The following is a 21,398-nucleotide window of genomic DNA, read 5'->3' on the forward strand; positions in this document are numbered from 1 at the left end:
AGCAGAGATAAGTATGTCTTACCTGTATTGTTGGGACTGATGGTGTTATCAGCGGCACCTTTCTTGGCTTTGTACAACACACTGAGGCCATCCAGCAGAGCCTGCAGCTTGGCCAGCTCTGACTCCAGACCAGCAGGTCTTGTTGCGGTTGGGAGGGCATCATTAACCTTGTCCACCTGGTCCCTGTCAGACAACAATCACAATTGTTTGGTTAGGCTTTAGTGAGAATTTTTTTTTTTAACTTTGTAAGTCCATCTCGGGGTTAAAATGGGGTGAACAAAATTGAGTTAATGAATAACAGCCTTTTTAAGAGTAGCTTAATGAATGAATAACTATTTATTCGGGCCATTTTTCCTTCTGTATAGAGCCTCACCCCAGCTTGGCCAGTTGGGACCGAGCATCATCGATCTGTTTGACAATATTTAGAGGAAGGAGGATGGATTCTTTGATTAGTTTCAGACTGGCCTCCAGGGTCCGGATGCGTGGCTCGAACTTCCCAATACCAGTGTCAGTGAAGCTGGGGGAGAGTCTCTCCAGAGTTAAGCTGAGGTTCTGCATCTGTGCATCCAGTGTGAAGAAGCAGGAGGGACACGTCTCGCAGACAGGGAAAGAATCACAGTGTCCCCGACTGCAGGAGTCGCAGCGTGTCGCGGTGACACCCGGCCGACAAAAACAGGCTCCTGTCTGCTTATCACAAACCTCTGGCAGGGTTCCATCTGTATCACACCCACATGCTGAAGACATAAAGAGATTTGTAAAAAGTTGTTTAATTTATACACCTCAGTATCACAGTGAACATCAATGAAATCAATAAAAAAGTCAAATAAATGTCTGATCCAAGTATATTAAAAAGCTGCAAACATCTGCTAAATATGTCAAAAATGTAAAGGGTTCTTGTCCGTCCACCCTTCCGTGTCAAGACATCTGTTCAGGAGTTTTTGCGTAATGCTGCTAAGAGCCAGACAAACAAAGGCAATGAAAACATAACCTTACTGGCAGAGGTTATCAACAAAAGGTAGAACAGAGAAGAGGTATTAAAGATGGCTGACTCACGTTGGCAGCCTATTAGTGGGTCTCCGTAAGTGTTCTCTGGGCACTCTGTACATGTTCGGCCTCCAAACCCTGGTTTGCATTGGCACTGACCAGTCAGCTGGGGAGCAGGGTAGAATGGTTTTAGTGTCATTACTAAAGATAAATAAAGCCTGTATATAAACTCTGGATATATATGTGAGTATGAGCAGTGGTGAGCAGTATAGTGCTGCTACCAACAGATGCTGTGATAGTGTCCAACCTGGTTCATTGCTTTTGCGTGTACATTTCTTTTTAGGATTATGTTAAACTTTGAATTATCTCTTCAATTACTTTATAAATGTTGAAACACCTTTACTTTGCTTGTGCTTTGCTGCTCTAACAACCCAATAGACAGGGTTTTATAAATTCTGCAGAGGTCGTACCTGGTCACAAGTATCACTGTATGACCTGGTGGGGTCACAGACACAGGGTTTACAGCGTACGGACAGGACTGGTTTCCAGTAGCCTTTTGAACAGACTTCACAGGTCAGGCCATGGAAGTGGGGATGACAGGGACACTGGCCAGTCAGAGGGTCACAGACGTCTGACATGGACCCGTCAGAAGAACAGGAACACTCTGGAGAGCAGGGGTAAATGGTAAATGTTTTTTTATTTATATAGCGCTTTTCTAACATCAGAGTGCCTGGACACTTTGATCAGACTTCAACGTATACCAAAGTATGCATTATTCTTGTATTAATAAAATGATTGGTGTAGTAGAAATGGGGTTTTAATATGAAAACCTTTAATACCTTGAAAAATAAAAACAAATCATTACGAACCTAGTGCTTTGTGTGTGTGTGTGTGTGTGTGTGTGTGTGTGTGCGTGTATGCTCTTTTTCTCTAGACTCTGCCCCTCCCCTCATTGCACTTCAGGTGAGAACCTGGCTCTTATAAGCCCAGATGGAACCTCTCTCTTGCCACTTGCTGTGTGTTCACATGTGCTTTTTGACAAAAGGAACAGTGTTTATTTCTGGTCTACACCTTAATTAACAGTGTCGTCTTTGTGTTATAGGTTTGTGATCATCCTCTAACTTCCCAAATGCTTGTTTTTAGTTGTAGCAGTTTTGTTATTTTCTTTAAATGTAAATAGAATCTGAATTATCAGCTTCCCTAATTTTTTGTGTTCCTGGTTTACTTTTAGCTTGATTGAATTCAAGGGACTGTTCAGGTATGTGCTCTAGGGAGTGACATTCTAGTATGAACATTTGTTCACACACACTTAGCTGTAAGTATCAGTGACCTACATCCTTGGGGATTAGGCTTACATACTGTATGTATTTAACATTCAGGTGCAAGCTGTGATATTTTCCTGAAGAAATGCAATGTTGCCGGAATCGTGAAACTGCATCTGAAAACAGGCCGAGCCATAAACGACGAGTGTGGTGTGCAAACTTTTGGTGTTGGATGACTTACTGGTGCAGCCCAGAGTGTTGGAGTCGATCAGACCATAGTGGCCTCTTTTACAGCGGTCACAGCTGGGACCTTCGACATTGACTTTACACTGACAGAAGCCTGTGCTGTCGTCACACTGGCCCCCGTTCACTGTCCCCTCAGGATTGCAGATACAGCCTGGAACCAACACATTAGCTTAGACATGAGCCACTCACCTTAGATCCTACATACATGATGATTTATTTCACATTTCAGTCAGAAGCTTTCCTAACCTTGACATCACTATGATTGTGTTTTATTTCACTAATAAGGCACTTACGAATGCAGGCATCAGGACGGTCAATTCGGCTGCGGGGGTTGGGTTGGTAGCCTGGGGCACACTGGTCACACTTTGGCCCTGTAGTGTGGTGCAAACAACCCTCACACACACCTCCACTACTCTGCCAACTAGCATCGTACACTGCCTGGTCAAAACGACAGCGCTGGGCATGGTTGTTGCACTCACAGCCTGAGGAGAAGAAAAAGAGGTAACTATAATGTATACGCATCCACCCATTCATTTGCTATACACATTCAACCTTGAGGAACATATGGGGTCTGGAGCCTATTCGCACTGACAGTGGGTGAAAGTCGAGGAACACCCTACACAAGTTGCCAGTCAGTCATTGGACAGACACATAGAGACAGACAAGCATGCTGCATGTCTCTGGACTACAGGGGGAAACCAGAGTACAGCATGCCTACAGCATGAGTGAATAATTCAAATGATAATGGTAGAAGCCAGGGTAATGTGAGATATTTTTTACATTTGCTCCCCTCTAAGCGAGCGAAAATGATATATCAGTAAAATGAACACATTTCCCATTAATTCAGGATGTTTCCTAGAAATGGCAATGATCAGAATGTCTTCAGTGATCCACTTACTTTTCCACTTTTAACATGCAAAAAACTAATTTTTATGAAAAAACATAATTACCACAGCACCAGCACCAACTTCTCCTTCATGGCAAGGGGGGAATGGGAGGGGCTTGAAAACATAATGGTCACATGACAACAAATGTGTACTGTTGCCTAGATATAGGGGGTGTCTCACATTACCCGATGTCTCACGTAACCCCGCTCTCCCCTAAGTCTTTTGATTTGAAGAAGCTTTCATGTATTCAAAGGACACCTATAAAAACATTTGAGCTTTTTCCAATCTTTATTAGGGAGAGTGATCGTTAAGTGTGAGAGCAGCACTTATTGATTTTATGGTCAGATTTTGTAAGGTTCTTACTAAAAAACCTGCACTTGCACTAGAATACACCCTGTTATGCTTAGATTTATTGTGCTCAGCTCTTCTTCTCTCTCTTAAACTGATTCTGTTCAGAAGGTAAACACCAGATCTTGGATTCATCCTCTGCCCTAGGATTTTTTCAACGTGTGTTTAAGGGTTAGCCTAGGATTACACTGATGAGGTATTTCATAGATCTCTCAGCCTTTCCCATTGATGAACCATGATATTATCATGCGGATGCGTGTGACAGGTACAGTTGATGTCTTACGTTTGCAGGCATGAGTGTCTCCCTCCACTGCAGGTCTCCAGGGTAGATCGTTGTAGAGATCCGCACAACGCTCACAGTTCACGCCTGCTGTGTTATGTTGGCAGTCACACTGAGGATTCACCTGAAAAGAGGCACGGAAAGAAGAGATGTGCACAAAACTGCATGTTCAGATAAGATTTGTTGCAGACTTAGTTCGGAACAGCTCAAACATTTTTATTTAACTATCAATAGTAGTTTTCCTGTTTTTATTTAGTTTCACATCACTGTCAATTGTCTAACGGGCGGCTGTGGCTGAGGGGTAGAGTGGTTGTCCTCCGACCTGAAGGTCGGCAGTTCGATCCCCAGTCTGACCCATCTGCATGCCGAAGTTTCCTTTGGCAAGATGCTGAACCCTGAATGGCCCCCCATAGAATGACAAAGTGCTGCGAATAGATGCACTGTATGAATGTTTATGTGAACATAAAACTGTACTGTAAAGTGCTTTGAGTGGTCATCAAGACTAGAAAAGCACTATATAAATACAAAACCATTTACCAAAAACATTTAATGCCCTGTTTTTAGACTGTTAGAACTGAAAGAGTAAACTGAAAATAGACAGTACTGTGGTTTGTGAGTTTGAGTGAATGAGTGTGTGTGTGTCTGTTAGTGTCTGTGTGTGACTCCATGTCCCACACATCCAACCTTAAAACACACTACATACATACATGTATGGTATTGGACAGTGGGTTGTTATAGGCCTCTGGCAGACATCGGTTGGCGTGTCCATGGCACATACAGCTGCCCATCACCCTCATCTCCTTCAGGGCATAAAACCTACTGAGTGCTCTGCCTGGGAGACGTGGCACATCACCCAGCTCTGTCAGCCTCACTCTCAGCCCCGTTAACCCAGTGACATCTGTAAATGAGATGGTCAACACCTTTAATCAGGTTCATTCTTGATCTGATCCAGACGTGTGTCATAGTTGGAAAGAAACAGCTACCTTCAATTTTTTGGCTCTTGGAAGCTGGGACATAAGCATACTGACGCAGAGGATTGAACTCAATCTGAAAAGGAGAAACGTACATGTTACATGTGCAACTTCACTTTTTTTAGGGTTAGGATTTCAAACCTGAATTCCCCCTCAGACAGGTTGACGCTGTCAATAACTATATGTTCTACACAATAGATCTGCATTATCTTTAAGCATTGTTTTTCCTTACTGTGTGGTCTTGGTAGGGGGTTGATTCAGTAGGGGGTAGTGTGTAGCAGTATGTATCATCGAGTTTAAGAGGTGTTGACGTGGGGATGCCAGGAAAACTCCTTTGACAATCTGTAGCCAGGTAGAGGCTGGGCGCCCATGTCCTGGCGTTGTCTAGTGTCCTCTCTATAACCAAGGCACTGGGACGAGGGCCCTGCACACAAAAAACAATTAATAAAAAAAGGTTTAATTCTATAGGAAAACATAAGCATAGTGAGATCTATTGTGTTTCAAAGCCATCACAAACTATTATTCTATTCTAATATTATATAATTTCATTCTACTTAATAAACTTTAAGAAGGAAATATATTTTTAAAGTATATCGAATATCTTTATTTAATTTCAAATAGAACACACCTAGATCATCATAATATTGGTGTGTTATAATCAAGATTTGAACGCACCATATTTTCTCTTGTGAGTGAATGTGCACACCTAATTCGGCAATGATAATTGTATCTGACTGTGTCGTACCTTGAAGTTGAGAAACAAGTTGTCAAGCTGGAACAGGTTGTCAAGGTCCAACTGAAGAGTGACTGGACTCACATCTGCAGAACAAACAAGCAAAAGAGTTATTCCACTCTGTATGACTTGATTGGCTCTTTATAGATGGTCAGAGAGAGACTTTGATTTGGTTTTAAATGATTGTCTGGAATCAATAGACTTTCTTTCTTTCTTTCTTTCATTCTGACATAAAGTCTCCCACCTTTCCTGGACTGCCACCATCTCTCTGGTCCAGAGGTGGACAGGACATCCTGGACAGTGTGAGCCTGCCGCCCATTTGGGTTCCTGGAGTCACAAGGACAACACTTCATCTTCCCCTAAGAAACAAGTGGCAACAGACTTTAAAATATTTAGCGCAGGTATGTTTGGAATTGTATCAGTGTGAGTGTCAAGGGTTATGATAAGCAGTGTCACTTAGCAGTTGACACAACTGTGTGACATGCTCCCTCTGGTTTTCTGTCCAGAGGGACAGAAAACCAATATCTCTCTGATGACTGGAGTTCTGGCTTTAACACTGTTTGGATTAAATTAGTCAATGATGTTGCAGAAACTTTGCCCCAGTTAAAGATGTGGAAGGATCATGTCTGGACCCAGTTTAAATCCGATATCATTTTCCTCCTCCCTCTTTTTACATATCTAATGACCTCTAAATTGGCACACATGAAGTCTGTGCATATGCAAACAACACATACAGTTTTTAATTAAATTGATGTAAGGAGATGATTAAAAAATGTCCTGGTTTTACCCAGGGTGTCTGTGAATGTATTCCTTTACGCAGATGCTCACATCAATGAGAGCTGGGCCCCTGCTTCACCAGACGAGTCAACGCTCAGTAACTCCCACACTGCACTTGGTTGCCCCTCTGGCACACAAACCATGGCTGCGTTCCCTGTAAGGAAAAGGTCCCTCAAGGGTGCAGATCCTTTTCAAAATAAAGGATTGTTTTACGCTCAAGCTATGTGCCTCAACTCAATCACCCTAATAACAGTGCAAATTTGTTTAGATCTGTTTTTCACTGAGGTAACTGAGGACAAGGCAGAGGTCCGGTCCTGGATAAACATCTGAATTACAGAGCAAAGGTCATGAAGCTCACCAGCCTACTGTTGCATGTCTGTAAAGATGGGAGACTATACATTGACGGACAATAGGTCTCCTTTAGATCCACACCCACAGTTTAATGCCGGCTTTGTCTTGTATATGTTAACCTCTCTCCCCCCCTTTTTTCGTCCAACTTCTCCTCACTGCTCCAATTTCCTCCGCTCACCTGTTGAGGCAGATCACTTGGCACATTGAGTCGGGTACTATGGCGGTTCCTTCTTGTTCATGAGTTTCTGTCCACATTTGCAAAGTGTTTTTTGTAGACTGCTGGGTGTCACCATAATTCTGGTAATCATGTTTGTTGTGATATGGTGCTATAAAGATAAAATTGAATTGAATTTATATTTTTAATGGTCAAGTTGAGACAACTCAGCAAAGATCACATTTCTGTATGACAAACAGTATCTATTGATCTCAAAGGGCAGACAGAGGCTATGACAACATCAGTGTAATAATTAAGTATTTTTGTATCCTGGCACTGTGGTATCCATTGTGTGGAGAATCTTTTCTGTGAAGACGAATAAGTAGTTCATGCTGCTGTGGGAGCTGGTCAGCACAACAGGAGAGACCATAACTACGCCAAGGCCCATCAGTCCCCTTGTGGCAAATGTTATGTATTACATAGCGCTTTTCTAGTCTTGATGACCGCTCATAGTGCTTTATAGTACCACTCAGCCAATCTCTAAAGAACACAAACACTCTCACTCTCAGTGACTTTGGTGTCCAACATCTTGCTCTTATATTTGGTTAGAGGATGACCCACTCTGCCCCCTGAACCAAAGAAAACATCTAAATTGACAAGATGGTTTATTTGGATCTGCACCAAATTGCACACCCTCATAAATAGGTGTGCACTGTCTTCTTCTGTGATGAAGGGCGGAGACATGTCAGTCAGAGACATAAAGAACAGTAGATAAATTCAAGTACAATTTACAGAGACACACAGCAGCTTCACTGAAACCTTAACTGAGCCCAGCTGTATATATTATTAACTGTAGAAACACAATTCATAATCATCTAACAAGCTCACTTCAGTTTTAGAGTATTAAGTTTGAAGGTTTCATAACATATATTTAATCCTGTAACCACATCAAAGCATGACAGGGAAGTTCCTCTTGACTTTGCATACGTAGATTACAAGGGATTTGTAGATATTGGCATAAACACACTGTTTGCATTGAGTCACTTCCAGTAGTCTGCATCAAATTATCGTGCATTTTTATCCTCAGTTAGGGTTTAAAGTCCATAGTGCACACGATGATGAAAAAAGTTGGCTAGACTACAATATGTCAGGATCTGCATTGGTACAAAGAAGGCTCAGGTTACATTTTAACCGATATTAACTTCATGTTCACAAGTGCACAAACAGGTGTCTGGCCATGTTTACTGTATCTGATAATAATACCACCAAATAGCTATATTGAAGAGGATTTTAATCAAAAATATATCAGGCATTTCTCTCTCTCTCCCCCACTCTCTCTCTCTCTCTCTCTCTCTCTCTCTCTCTCTCTCTCTCTCTCTCTCTCTCTCTCTAGAGTGTGTGTGTGTGTTGTGTTGATCTATCAAAGATCAAAGGTAAAGCGCAACACAAATATGGTCTGAAAAACACATTTTCCAACTTATTTCTGTAGGAAAGACACAATCTAAAGCTTATATTGATCAGAAAATGATTCCCAATAATAATAATAATAGTAATAAGTGACGTCATGACATGGTCACAACAATGACATCAGACATGTTAAGTCTCTATAGACCAGTCAACATATTCAGCTGCTTTTTCACCTAATTGACGTTAGCCACCTCGACATTTTCCTTTTACAGCACATTCAGTAAATTGATTATTATACAGAATTATTGCACTAATGTGGTCCCTACCCAACAGGATTTTTTTTAACTATTAATCATACATACATGTTTATTTATATGTGTCAGCTCCCGAATACAGCTGAGTTTTCCTGCCCCTCCTTGTCTGGACAAGGTGCGGCTTGTGTAACAAAAATCCACAAAGTCCACACCTAACTTAAGTATCCATTCCCTGAGGCAGATATCAACACTGTGCTCATACACTGTATGGTTTGAAGGCTTGTGTCTTTAGTGCTGCTCTGTCATTAAGCTGCATTTAGATTTTTGAGGTGAAGGGTACTCTCGTTGAGGATCAAAAATGCCAATCACTGATTAAATCACTCTAAATCATTTTAATAATTCTAACTACACCAAAACCACACCATATGCACAATACAAAATGTAAATTTTAACAAGATTATTTTTTGTCATGAATCGGGCCACATGCTGTTTCATTCATTTTAGCCGATTTTATAATAGTTAAGTTTAAAATTATATATATAATATGTTCTGAAAAACAAACTTTGATCTTCAGGTTGATTAGTTTATCTCATATAAGACACACTTCTTTCCCTTTTTTACTGCAAAAATAGAACTTGCAACATCAGTCTCTTGCTTATTGAATGTCCTCTGCTCTGGACAGTTAAAGTCTTATTTCAAAATCATCCTTGAAATATTTGTGCTGAGGTTGCACATGGGCTGGTGAGTCGTTTTTCAGACATTGGTCAAAGAGTAGAGTTGCAACATGATGCTCTGGCATTGAAATCAGACTGTTTCACAAATGGACAGGAGGCAGCAGTCAAACCTGCTACAGACTCTGTCCTGCACGTCTGTCTGTTCATTCTGACCTCTGCAGCACTCACCTCCTGGCTGTGCAAACACCATGTGGAGATCCATGCATGGCCTGGCTGAACACAACTGGCTGAAGTGGTAATACCTAACCCTAAACAAATATTTAACAATAAAAAATGCAAATTTGTTTCTGTCTTTCTCTGTAGACTGTAGCTTGGATTCAAGAATTATTTTGTCCACATCATTAACAGAACCCTCTTCCAACCACCCAGGTTAAGTCTCCCTTGATCGAGTTAACTTAGTTTACTGTGGGATTTTTTCCCCAGTTTGAATCAATGGAACTGGAGTTGTGAGATGGAAAGTTATGTCTCAAAATATCTCCAGGAAGATACAAGGTTTTTTGAACAGGACTGCTCTTACCGGTGGGTATGGGGAGCAGTAGACCTCGGAGCCGGTGAGGCCACAGGTGGAGGAGGCTTGGAGCTGGTGAGCCCTACCCAAGAGAAGGTTTTTGCTGGGTGGGTAACAAGCCCCCCGAGAGCAATCAGTCTGGGCCTGTGATACTGCAGCTAAGGCTGTAAGGAGGCAGGCAGTGAAAGAAGAAATGTAAAATTACAATTTGCCATAATGACAGTATATGAACAGTAACAGTTATAAATACATCTTTTCTCAAAACAAATGAAAGCATAAAACTATAGATTATTCCAGTTTTGACACTCATACAGTCATGAAACTTTAACCCAAACAGCACCAGATTCAGCTTTGTCCTTAAGACAAAGGATGTTACAGATAAAACAGGCATTGGAAAGGACAGCTTTGATCTTTCAGCTTCTGTCCATCACCATGATCATGCGTTATATGATGGGATCCATAATTTAGATCCATCATGTTGTTGAACTTATACAGCTCGTCTTTTAGCCCATAGCAGTTTTTCTCTTTGTCTGTCCCTGAGATGATGTTGCAAAGTTTTGTGACATTTCATATTTTCTACTAAAGACTCATGACGGGAAAAAAAAAAAACTTAAAAGGGAGTATTGGATACACAAATACATGCAAAAGGGACACTTCCTTTTAGATTAGAAAAAGTAATACTGTCTAGAGCAGTGCATTTCTATAAATGATATGATATGTATGATTTGAACAAGCTGTCAATTTCTTTTATTGAAGCACTGTCAAACTGTTGGTTCCATTTATTTTAACATAATGCTTACACACTAAATGAGTTTGATTTGATCAGAGCCTCTGAAGCAGACCCATACAGCTTGTTAAACATGTGCCATCATGACCGGAGTATGCATGTTTTCATTCCAGACAAGCACTGCAGCAGATTGTTTCATGTCATGCCTCCTCCCTTCTACAAAAGTGATCAGTTGTATCAGCTGCTGCAAGATGAAAAACAACATTTTGAATGTTGACTCCAAATGATTTACAAATGTTAACATCTGGTGTGGAAAAAGTAAGGCCTCTTTTTAAAGCTGAAGGACAAACACATAAGATGACACATTCTAAAGTATTAAAGTGTAAAAGAAAAAGACGAGAGATCTTACCAGCTAGAAGTAAAAGTATCATCATGCTGTGTTTCTCCTGTTTGAAAGAATCTGGAACACATGCCATGCAGAATATCAGCAAACAGGAACAGAACCAAAGCCAGTGGATCGTATTTCTGAGCACGAGACTCACCTGGCAGCCACTACTATATCACCTCTGTTATTTCCTCTCTTTAAGTGTGTGTTGCTCCCTGGCTGCTGCTTTATAAACACTTTCTCACCTGGACAGTGTGATACAGAATGTGTCAGAGTCACGCCCTTCCCCACCACACCCTGCACTCTATGAATCAACACACACGCATACAGACAAGCAGACAGACGTAGACACAGAGTCAACACAAAAACACCAAGGAGCTGCAAACAAACAAAACCAAAGTTAAAAGAGATAAAAGATTAGTACACCTGAAGATACAGGTCAAATGTTCTAATCTACCGTAATCTTATCTATTTATGGAATAAATCAAATATTTTGAAACTTGAATTTGTTGTTCCTTATACAGACTACCAACAAGGTCTATAAAATGTAAGATCCCTGAAGTTGAAAGGTAATAACTGTGGTGCTCGCTGAACATTTTATCTTGTGCCATCATCAGGTCAAATGTTTTTCGATCTGTTAAATTGTTTTGGTTTTTTCTTACAAAGCATTTCCAGTAGTCTCAGCTGCGCTCTGTGTTCAGTGTGAATTTGCAAATGTTACTATGCCATCACAACATGGTGATAAACATTATACCCACCAACATCCCCAAATGTTTCTGGAAATAATTAGTGATTGTGTCCACATATAACATACCATATTTCCTGGATATAAATGATAAAAAACATCTCCATATTTGTTTACCTTAAATAAGAATGAGATAAATGCTGCTAGAGACTTTGATTATTGATGATGTTCTCCTGCACGTGGCATCTATTGCACTTCTGTCCGTCCTGGGAGAGGGATCCCTCACATGTGGCTCTCTCTGAGGTTTCTACATATTTTTACCCTGTTAAAAGGGTTTTTTGTTATTTTTTCCTTACTCTTGCTGAGGGTTAAGGACAGAGGATGTCACACCCTGTTAAAGCCCTATGAGATGAATTGTAATTTGTGAATATGGGCTATACAAATAAAATTTGATTGATTGATTGATTGATAAATGGTGGTGTCGTCTAAAAGTGTAACATACATTTCTGTAGGTCTTGTAGGACTCAACACTAACAAAAGTAAGAATGGATTATACAACAATTTTATGGTCTATTCCATCTTTGAAAGAACACAGAAAACCCTGTCACACAGTCAAACTCACTCATTCCTCCACAGACACAACATATGCCCTGAAGGCAGTGTTTAAGATTTGCCAGGAAGTGTGGTAACTCCTGCTGATCATCAGATGCATGTAAAGAAATAGCAGCCTCGGGGTCCAGCTGAACTCTCATGTTAAGTTTCTCTCCACTCTCTACGGGGTGTGTCCTCTGACTCAATTTTTCACATAACCCACTGTGCACATACAACTTCAGACAAGTACAGTCAAGTCTGCATTGTATCTGGTGGGTGCTGTAAATGTGAGTTATCTCTTGGAAACAGCCTGACTCCTCCTGACTTTCAACACAGACTGTTGGGAACAGAGACATGAAGCCGAGGCTGGAGTGGCTGATAGCCAATAGTATAGCTGCAATACTGATTGGCAGCCATACTGTGTACACATTGCAGTTGATGCTAGCATCCACATGCGTCAAACATACAAATCAGCCTGTACATTATTTGATATGGTTCACCATGAATAAGTGAATGATGAATTAAGTCCTGACAGGCAACAGACTTCCACCCATGACTTAACTCCAGCCCTGAAGGCAGAATGTATCTCTGGAGAACAATGGAAAACAGACAGAGATTAATAACAAAGGAAAGTACAAATATTTGCAGCGAGAAAGACGAGATTTCATTAAAATCTTCTTTTCAATATCTTAAGGTAATCAATTATTTGTGAAGTCCTAATGTTCCTCTGCCATTCTGTAGCCTAGCTGTGTGTCATATACTGGATCCAAAACTAGCCAAACAAAAAGCTGTAGAATGTGACTAATGTAGAATGTAAGTAACTACTGTAAAATTCAGCTGATGTCAAATGTGACTGATGTGAATGTGATGTATAGATAATTAGATAAATATTTGCCAAGTGGAATACTACAATGCAAGCTCACATGCTAAGTGTGAGGGAATTTAAGATATACTTAATGCTTCCTGGGTGTTGTTCTTGTGATTTTTATCAAACAAGATTATTTACTTACTAATTCTGCCTCACTGGAAAAAATACTTCCCAACAGTAAGGGTGAATTGGTTCATCAAGCTGATGCAGGAAATGACACAGACACAGGGATGTGACTGTACATCTAGGCAGATGAACTACGTGTAGGGTTACTTATTCAAATAAAGTTTTTAATGGGTACAAATACAATCGATAGAAGGTTTCTTCAGGTTCCTATGAGTGATGTAATTTGTTCAGAGTATTTGACACAGATATATCACTCTGCAAATTAAAGTTTCATGAGCACCAAAGACTTAAATAAAGATGGTCAGATCAAGAAAAACAGAGGTGTGACCAACACAGAAGATTATCTCGTTGTTTCTGGGTGATTTAAATGTTCAACGATTTTAAATGACTCAGCGGGCATTAGCATACATCCAGCAGTCCTTTCATATTATTAGTTACACTGGTGTCAACAATCGTGGTCCATTATGGATCCTCACAGAATGAACAGAGTATACTGGACTGTTCCATGTCATTAAGGCATGACTAAAAGGTTTTGGTAAAAAGCTAAACAAAACAACTGCTTTTAGAAAAAATCTTTTCAATTACAGTTAAGCATAAAGCTTTTAAAATCTTAACATCTTCTTGATCAACAAAAACTGAAGACAAATGAATTTAAACACAAAGTCTGCTCTGGCACACAGTCAGGGGGAGTGTTAGCAGCACAAGATGTGATTCAGAACATCCCTTCATTTCCTGCGCAGCTCTTAGTCACAATTATGAGTGGTACGTGTGTTGTATGGCGTACACTCTGAACATTGCTCACACCAGTATTGCCAGTGTTGCAGCACAAGAATGCTGCAGGGTTAACACAACCTTTCCCCTTTATTTGGTGACAGTTCACATGGAACGAGGTCACCTGCATGTATTTGAGCCTATATCAACTAGAACACTACATCAAAATAACAACATACCATTAGAATCCTGATCAATCATTCAATCAATCAAATTTCGTATATAGCCCATTTTAGTGAAACACAATTTGCCTGATAGCTCTTAACAAAGTGTGACATCCTCCGCCCTTAACCCTCAACAAGAGTCAGGAAAAACTATGAAAAAAAAAAAGAACATAGAAACCTCAGAGAGGGCCACATGTGAGGGATCCCTCTCCCAGGACGGACAGAAGTGCAATAGATGCCACGTGTAACTGAACATATTAATAAAATTACAACATTTACAACATTGACACATTTCTAGCATAATGGAAAAGTGAGCTTGTCTTTGTTTTGTCTTTTTCCTTCCCATACCATCTTAGGGAAATATTTTCCCAATTTTGAATCATTAAGGTATATCCATCCAGCCATCTATATTCGGTAAATTTAAGTTTGAATAGATGCTATAATTTTAGTTCTATGAACAATTAGAGGGCTGAAATAATGTCACTGATTTAGGTAGGAACTATAGATGTGTTGACCATGGATGTAAGCAAGTAATTTATCGACAATGACAACTCTTACATGCACATGCTTCAACTTGAGTTATACGCCTACACATATCTGGGTTAAAGTGCCTGGCTTTCTGTACTTCCTCCACACATTAATATTCAGCAGCTGTCACAGTGTGGGTGGAGAGAGTGGATATATAAATTGCCAGAGAGTCCAGTGAAGGTGCGTTCCTGCAGCAAACTGGAGTAGGATATACGCCTGCCTACAACAAACAACAGACTTCATTACAGTAAGATATTAATTTGGAAATGCTGTATGTAATGCTTAGTAAGGCTGTTGGGTTTATGTTACTTTAGTGTATTTTCTAGTTGGTAATTTATTATTTTTTGCATTTATAATGAAATGTCAATTATATTTTATTTGTTGTGCAAATCCATTTAATGATGCTGCTTTGTTGCTGTTCAGTTAGTATGATATGTGGTAACAAAAAAAAAAAATTTCTACTAATAAGTTCCCAGAGCCAAAAGGAACAAATTATAATTTTTTTAATGTTAGGTAGTTTTATGTTGTAAAAGAATTCTGCCATTGTATCTATGCTTTTTTTTAGATGATCGTTATTTTTGTGTAAATTGTTAATAGGTCTACACACAATTTGTGACCCACTCTTATGTCTTATCTAAAGCAGTAGGAATGGAAACCATGCGGGAGCTGATCCCCTTTGCCAAAGAGATGTTGGGACAGAAACCCAGTCGGGGTCTTTTGAAGGTTTATCTGCTGGGCTCTATGTTTGCTGTACTGGGGACAATCATCGGGTTGGTTGAAACTGTTTGTCAACCCTTCTCCTCTGGTCAGTGGATGGATGCAGAAATGGTCCAGATGTTTGCCCGGGAGCAGAGAACTGTAAAGGCGGAGTCACAGAACAATGTGGGAGGCCAGGAAGGTACGGAGGAGAATGAGGAGGAGGAGCTGGCTCATAAAAATGGGGCAACGACCCTCAGTATGACATTCTCTAAGACTCACAGACTCAGCCATCGAAGCATGGCAAACCGGCTGCATGCTTCCTAAAGCCAAAAGGAGTCAACACCAGTGACTTGAGATATTTATTAGAGTTCTCCTGCCACATCAATGAGCTACACACACACACACCCACCTGCCACTCTGTGCTGCTTACGAATTAGGTTTACTATCCAGTGGTCATAGGTTAGTAATGTATTAATAATGAAGGCAGCATAAACTGCGGTATAGCACCACCTATTGTCTAGTGGATGTGTCTGCTGCTACAGCTACATACATCTTAAAAGAGGAACAATGTTGGAAATATTATGCTGTATGAAAATACTGTAAATGTGCAACTTTCGAAGATCACTTTATTTATTTAACCTCATTTTTTTTACTTTAAGATTGAATGTTCAAAGATGAATGCTGTAAATGTTAAATAAATCACCTGGTGTCATTTTGTACAATCTGGTGGTTTGAGATCTATCTATCTATCTATCTATCTATCTATCTATCTATCTATCTATCTATCTATCTGTCTATCTGTCTGTCTGTCTGTCTGTCTGTCTGTCTGTCTGTCTGTTTTGGTGGCTGATTACAGAGTTTATAGGATCGAAACACATCTCAGCTGAGCCACTAACACATCCAGCAGCATGGCTGAGATAGCACAGTGTGACAATGGAACAATGCCGCCTGACACATGAACACACAAGAGTGGAAGGCGAATGCCCTGAGTCAACACAGTACTCTGGTCTGAAAATAATTTGAGGGTGACCAGACTAAAGAGGAGAACCTTACATTTGTGTTTGTGACTGTTTCCGGAAAATTAAGGTTCTTTCAGGATAAAAAGGCAGAATAGCAGTTTCAGCTGTTGGGTCCTTTTAAGTGTTTTTAATAAACATATTTAAGGAGTTCAATGGGGGATTGAATACAGTGTCAGTGTTTCTTTATTTCTGTTTAGTAGTGTGTAGTTATTTATTCACACAGACTGAATCAGGCGGGTTAACCCTGTTGACATCTATTTCATCTAAAAAGATGAGTTAACAGAGTTGATGCAATATTAGCTCAGCTTAAAAACATAAAAATAACATTAATGAACCATGAATTAAAATGTTTCCTTTGAGCAAATTCCTTACCTTCCAGTACCACAACATAGCAATTTAACTAAGGGTCAATAGGTTAGTTACAGAAAGTAAAATCAAAGTGACAAAACTGCTTGGAAGGATTCCGCTCATCTTTCATAGAAACAGGGATTTGACTTGAAAGGTTGCCATTGGAAACCAGAAGCAACATACACAGTGTGAAGCTGTTGACTCTGTGCCAAGTCCTCCCCAGTGTCAACGGAGCAGCCTCTGAATCAGTCTCGGCACAGTGTTGCAGACCAGGATTTGATTACATCCTGCTTTGAATTGTGAGCTTGGCTTTATAAAAATCACATGAGTCATGAAGAGCAAGATCAGTTGTATTTTGATCCAGATGAAAATATAAGTGTAGCAAACTAACCTCTGTATGAGGTTTGTTTAAATCCATAAAACGTCGGTGTTAGGTCTAGTCAAGAACATTTCCCATTTAATAAAAGTCATCTTTTGTTTGGAATATTTAACTAAATGTAAGCATTGACTTGTGTCAGTGAAGTGATGGACAAACCCCCTACGACATAAAGGCTACTTTATTTTATACTGTTTATTTATTCCTGAACTCTCAACCAGCAGAAGAAAAAGTATGTAATTCAGAAAGAGAAGAAACAGTGTTTACATTGTGCAGCATTTATTAAACTTAACATCATAAACCACACATATCAATACATACCCTGTAAGTTATAAAAGTTATGTTTTTGTTATCTCAGTAATTATTCACACAGTTATGCTGCATAAGTTAAAATCAATTTCTCTGTTTTACTTGTACATAGAGGTCAGTGGCGGTACATAGAGGTCAGTCATCTGGCCCTCGAAGCGTTTTTCTATTATCTATCATATCACTGTGTGTGGAATTGGCAAATTGGCGCTCCCTGCAACTGCAGCACCCCTGCTTGATGCTGTGTGAGAAAGGGGAAGGGGAGGGGGCGCGGGGGACAGTTCACCTCTGGGTCTCCCAGATGGAATGGACAAGGGGGGGATCCACTGTATAGAGCAGTAATTATCAAACTGTGTGGCGCGCCCAATGTTTTAACATCCGCATCTCTTTAACGGCGGAGCAGTAAACAAATCGCTCTTTCGCCGTAGACAGGGGTCTGCAACCCGCGGCTCTTACGAGCCGCCCCTCTGCAGTGGCTTCCTGAACAGTGTTGTGTGTGTCGCTCCCAGCCACACATACAAAACACACTCACAAGACCACAACGTTGCAATTACAACTTTATTAACATCACACACACTGTATCAGCAAACAATGGACAAGTTTCTGATTCGTAAAAGTCAGGCAACCGATGCGCCAGTTGCGAAGAAGCCAAAGCTTTGCAAATATGACGAGAGCTATTTGCAGTTTGGTTTCACCGTCACTGGCACGACTGAGCAACGTCCTCAGTGTGTTTTGTGTGCCGAGGGGCTGGCAAATGACAGCATCACTGCACATCATGCATCATCATCGCACATCATCGTGCGGCGCACGTCATCCTGGTATCGTATATTTGATGCAGCCGAGAGGTTGATGATGTTGTAGAAGTTGTTGATGATGAAGGAAGGATTCCGAGGACCCAGTACTTTCAGTGTAACAAAGTTTATTACAAGAAATTACAGGTCGGGACGGGCATCTAGATACCCGGAGACACACAGCCAATAGTGAAAACCTGACTTGCAGTGGTCGAAAGCACACATATATAGGGAGTTTGGTTCCACCCATGACTTCAGGTTAAACACATCCCACATGGGATTTCTGACTATACATAGCACATTTTTGTGTCTGAGGACGAAGATAAGTTACTCAAAAACATTCCCTCTGAATCCATACATCAGCTGGTCAGAAACAATTCCCTAGGTCAAGGTCTTACCCAAAAGTTAGGGTGTAAATAAGATAACTGTTTTGAGGACTCTCTGAGAATGACTAAGAGTCCAAAAGGCAGGCATCATCAATCTAAGCCTGTCATTATCTTTTAAGCACACATACCAACATGTTTTAGTCTAATGAATACACGACACTGGAGCATATCATCATCACCGCACATCATCATCACCGCACATCATCGTGCGGGGCACATGATCCTGCAGCGCATATCATCATCACCGCACATCATCCTGGGGCGCACATCATCCTGCAGTATCATCCTGCTGCACACATCATCCTGGGGCGCACTTCATCCTGCAGCGCACCTCATCCTGAGGCGCACATCATCACCGCACATCATCATGCTGCGCCCCACATCATCACTGCAAATCATCTTGGTGCACATCGTCCTGTGGCGCACTTCATCCTGCGGCGCACATCATCCTGCGGCGCACTTTGTCCTGCAGCGCACATCCTCCTTCTGCGCACATCTGTGCGGAGCACATCATCCTGCGGCGCACATCATCTTGTGGCACACATCACCCTGCGGCGCACATTGGCGTACATCGTCCTGTGGCGCACATCATCTTGCAGCGAACATCATCCTGTGGTACACCTCATCGTTTGGCGCATATCATCCTGTGGCGCACATCATCACCGCACATCATCGTGCAGCGCACATCATCCTGCAGCACATCATCATGCAGCGCTCATTATCCTGTGGCGCACATCATCCTGCAGCGCACATCATCCTGAGGCGCACTTCATCCTGCGGCGCACCTCATGGTGCAGCCCACCACATCATGCAGTGCACATCATCCTGCCGCGCACATCATCCTGCGGCGCATGGCATACATCATCTTGCGGCGCACATCCTCCTGTGGCGCACATCATCTTGCAGCGCACATCATCCTGCAGCGCGGTGATGATGTGCGATCATCGTTCGACGGACATCATCGTGTGGCGCATAGCGCTCGTAGGGGGTCTAGCCCAGGGCGCAATTCCATGTAGAACCGCCGCTGCTCGTAACGAAATTGTTAGTGAGATTGTTCAACTGATTCCGTTCATTGGTGCTTCTATTGAAGTTCAGAAGAACAAAGAATGGATTAATTATATTTACTACAATCAGCAATGTTTCATTAACCACACAACTGACGCTATCAAAGGTCTTGCGGACCAATTGTCCCCCACTTCCCTTGTGTCCTGGCAAAACAGGATGGGACTGGATTTATTGTTTGCTGAAAGAGGTGGCATATATTTCATGTTCGGAGACGCTTGTTGTACCTACATTCCTAACAACACGGCACCTGATGGTTCTGTCTCCAGAGCCATTAATGCCTTAGAATCCCCTAGTAAAGAATGGACAGAGAATTCCGGAGTCGCCCACCCATTAGATTGGCAGTCCATGCAGAAATGTTTCAATAACTGGAAAGGCATGCTTATCTCTTTTGTCGCTATAATTGCTCTCTTCCTTGGTATCTTTGCCCTCTGCGGATGTTGTATAATTCCTTGCGTTCGTGGCCTCATCACCCGTATAGTTAATGCAAGTCTTACTAAGACTATGTTGTCATATCAGCCCATACCCTCCTCTGTTGCTTATGTTCCTGACTCATTCCCCATCCCTACTTACCTGGACACTGATAGCCCAGATGATTCTGATGATGATACTCAAATTTAGTTTTATTTTACTATTTAATTTTTAAATTTTCTTTTTATGTTATTTTCTCCCTCCAGCTTGCTTATGTGTTTCTTAGTGAAGTTTGTGCATACTTAATTATATATACATACAGCTTTTGTCCGTTCTGGGTGAGGAATCCCTCACATGTGGCTCTCTCTAAGGTTTTACTTATTTTTTACCCTGTGAAAAAGGTTTTTGGAGTAGTTTTCTTCCTTACACTTTATGAGGGTTAAGGGCAGAAGATGTTACACCATGTTAAAGGCCTATGAGATGAATTGTGATTTGTGAATATGGGGTATACAAAGGAAATCTGATTGTTTGATTGATTAATCAATTTTACTTCCTGGCTTGAATTTTAAAAAGGTTTTATTGGATATATTTTCAACCTTAGATATACTATAAAATGACATTTAACGTTTTATTACATTTTAATGAGTTACCTTTGCCAATCAATAAACCATGTTACATTTTGATAATGGTTAATGTGAAGATGATTTTGTTTGACCTGATTTTCTTATATTGTCATTGTAAAATGAATTTTTTTTTTCTTTCCACAAAAACAGCAGTGGCTACCTATTGTGGCCTCATCGCCAGTGACTCTGTATGTAGGATTGCATACTCAGCGATTTTCTTCTATGATTTGATGTTTGTTACTGATGTTGATTATGATTTTTCTTGATTATTATTCAAGTTAGTTAGCATATTTTTTGATGATCAAAGGGGGGAGTTTAATGGAAAATATCACTGAACAGTGTCTAAGGTAGACATGGGCAAAGTACGTTTTTTTTAAACTAACAATTTAGTAGCACTTGAATGGCACTTACTTATAGCATTTTTTAGCTTTGCTTTATTTTTTAAGAAATTGTACTTTCTTGCTTTTTGTTGTTCTGGGTTTGTAGCCTCGGGTTGAATGCACTTATTGTAAGTTGCTTTGAATAAAACAGTCAGCTAAATTAAATTTGACCAGTGAGCCCTTCTGTAAAATGAGTGGATCAAAGAAAAGAAAAGTGGAAAATGAGTGCAGAGTGTTTAACACGGAGTGGACAACA

At 40.7% G+C, this 21,398-nt stretch overlaps 2 protein-coding genes across 3 annotated transcripts in view; one reads left to right on the forward strand and one right to left on the reverse strand.

Annotated features, from left to right (window-relative positions):
- LOC133974775 (laminin subunit beta-3-like) overlaps positions 1-11,233 on the reverse strand; it is a 15,781-nt gene extending 4,548 nt beyond the window's left edge. Inside the window, exons 1-15 of the mRNA XM_062412507.1 lie at positions 11,166-11,233; positions 11,033-11,083; positions 9,906-10,060; positions 5,956-6,070; positions 5,724-5,797; positions 5,211-5,402; positions 4,991-5,054; positions 4,715-4,905; positions 4,011-4,131; positions 2,786-2,974; positions 2,488-2,643; positions 1,455-1,648; positions 1,054-1,150; positions 374-734; positions 23-183 (exon numbers count right to left, since the gene is read on the reverse strand). Coding sequence (XP_062268491.1) covers positions 23-183; positions 374-734; positions 1,054-1,150; positions 1,455-1,648; positions 2,488-2,643; positions 2,786-2,974; positions 4,011-4,131; positions 4,715-4,905; positions 4,991-5,054; positions 5,211-5,402; positions 5,724-5,797; positions 5,956-6,070; positions 9,906-10,060; positions 11,033-11,057 — 2,095 coding nt within the window. The 5' untranslated portion in view covers positions 11,058-11,083; positions 11,166-11,233. The remainder of the gene's footprint in view (positions 1-22; positions 184-373; positions 735-1,053; positions 1,151-1,454; positions 1,649-2,487; positions 2,644-2,785; positions 2,975-4,010; positions 4,132-4,714; positions 4,906-4,990; positions 5,055-5,210; positions 5,403-5,723; positions 5,798-5,955; positions 6,071-9,905; positions 10,061-11,032; positions 11,084-11,165) is intronic.
- Positions 11,234-14,907: 3,674 nt separating this feature from the next.
- LOC133974785 (G0/G1 switch protein 2-like) lies at positions 14,908-16,162 on the forward strand. Of its 2 annotated transcripts, none has more exons than XM_062412533.1 (2): positions 14,908-14,988; positions 15,382-16,162. In XM_062412533.1, the coding sequence occupies exon 2, from the start codon at positions 15,390-15,392 to the stop codon at positions 15,762-15,764; it is 375 nt and encodes a 124-aa protein (XP_062268517.1). In that variant the 5' UTR covers positions 14,908-14,988; positions 15,382-15,389; the 3' UTR covers positions 15,765-16,162. The 2 variants fall into 2 exon arrangements, with proteins under 2 accessions (XP_062268517.1, XP_062268525.1); XM_062412541.1 differs by having other exon boundaries at positions 14,928-14,988; positions 15,385-16,162.
- The last annotated feature ends 5,236 nt before the right edge of the window (positions 16,163-21,398 follow it).

This window comes from Platichthys flesus, chromosome 2 (assembly GCF_949316205.1).
Source record: "Platichthys flesus chromosome 2, fPlaFle2.1, whole genome shotgun sequence".
Classification (NCBI taxonomy): Eukaryota; Metazoa; Chordata; class Actinopteri; order Pleuronectiformes; family Pleuronectidae; genus Platichthys; species Platichthys flesus.

Bases quoted from the DNA above. Each gene is read 5' to 3' on its own strand.
- LOC133974785 (XM_062412533.1), top strand. From the start codon at position 15,390: ATGGAAACCATGCGGGAGCTGATCCCCTTTGCCAAAGAGATGTTGGGA.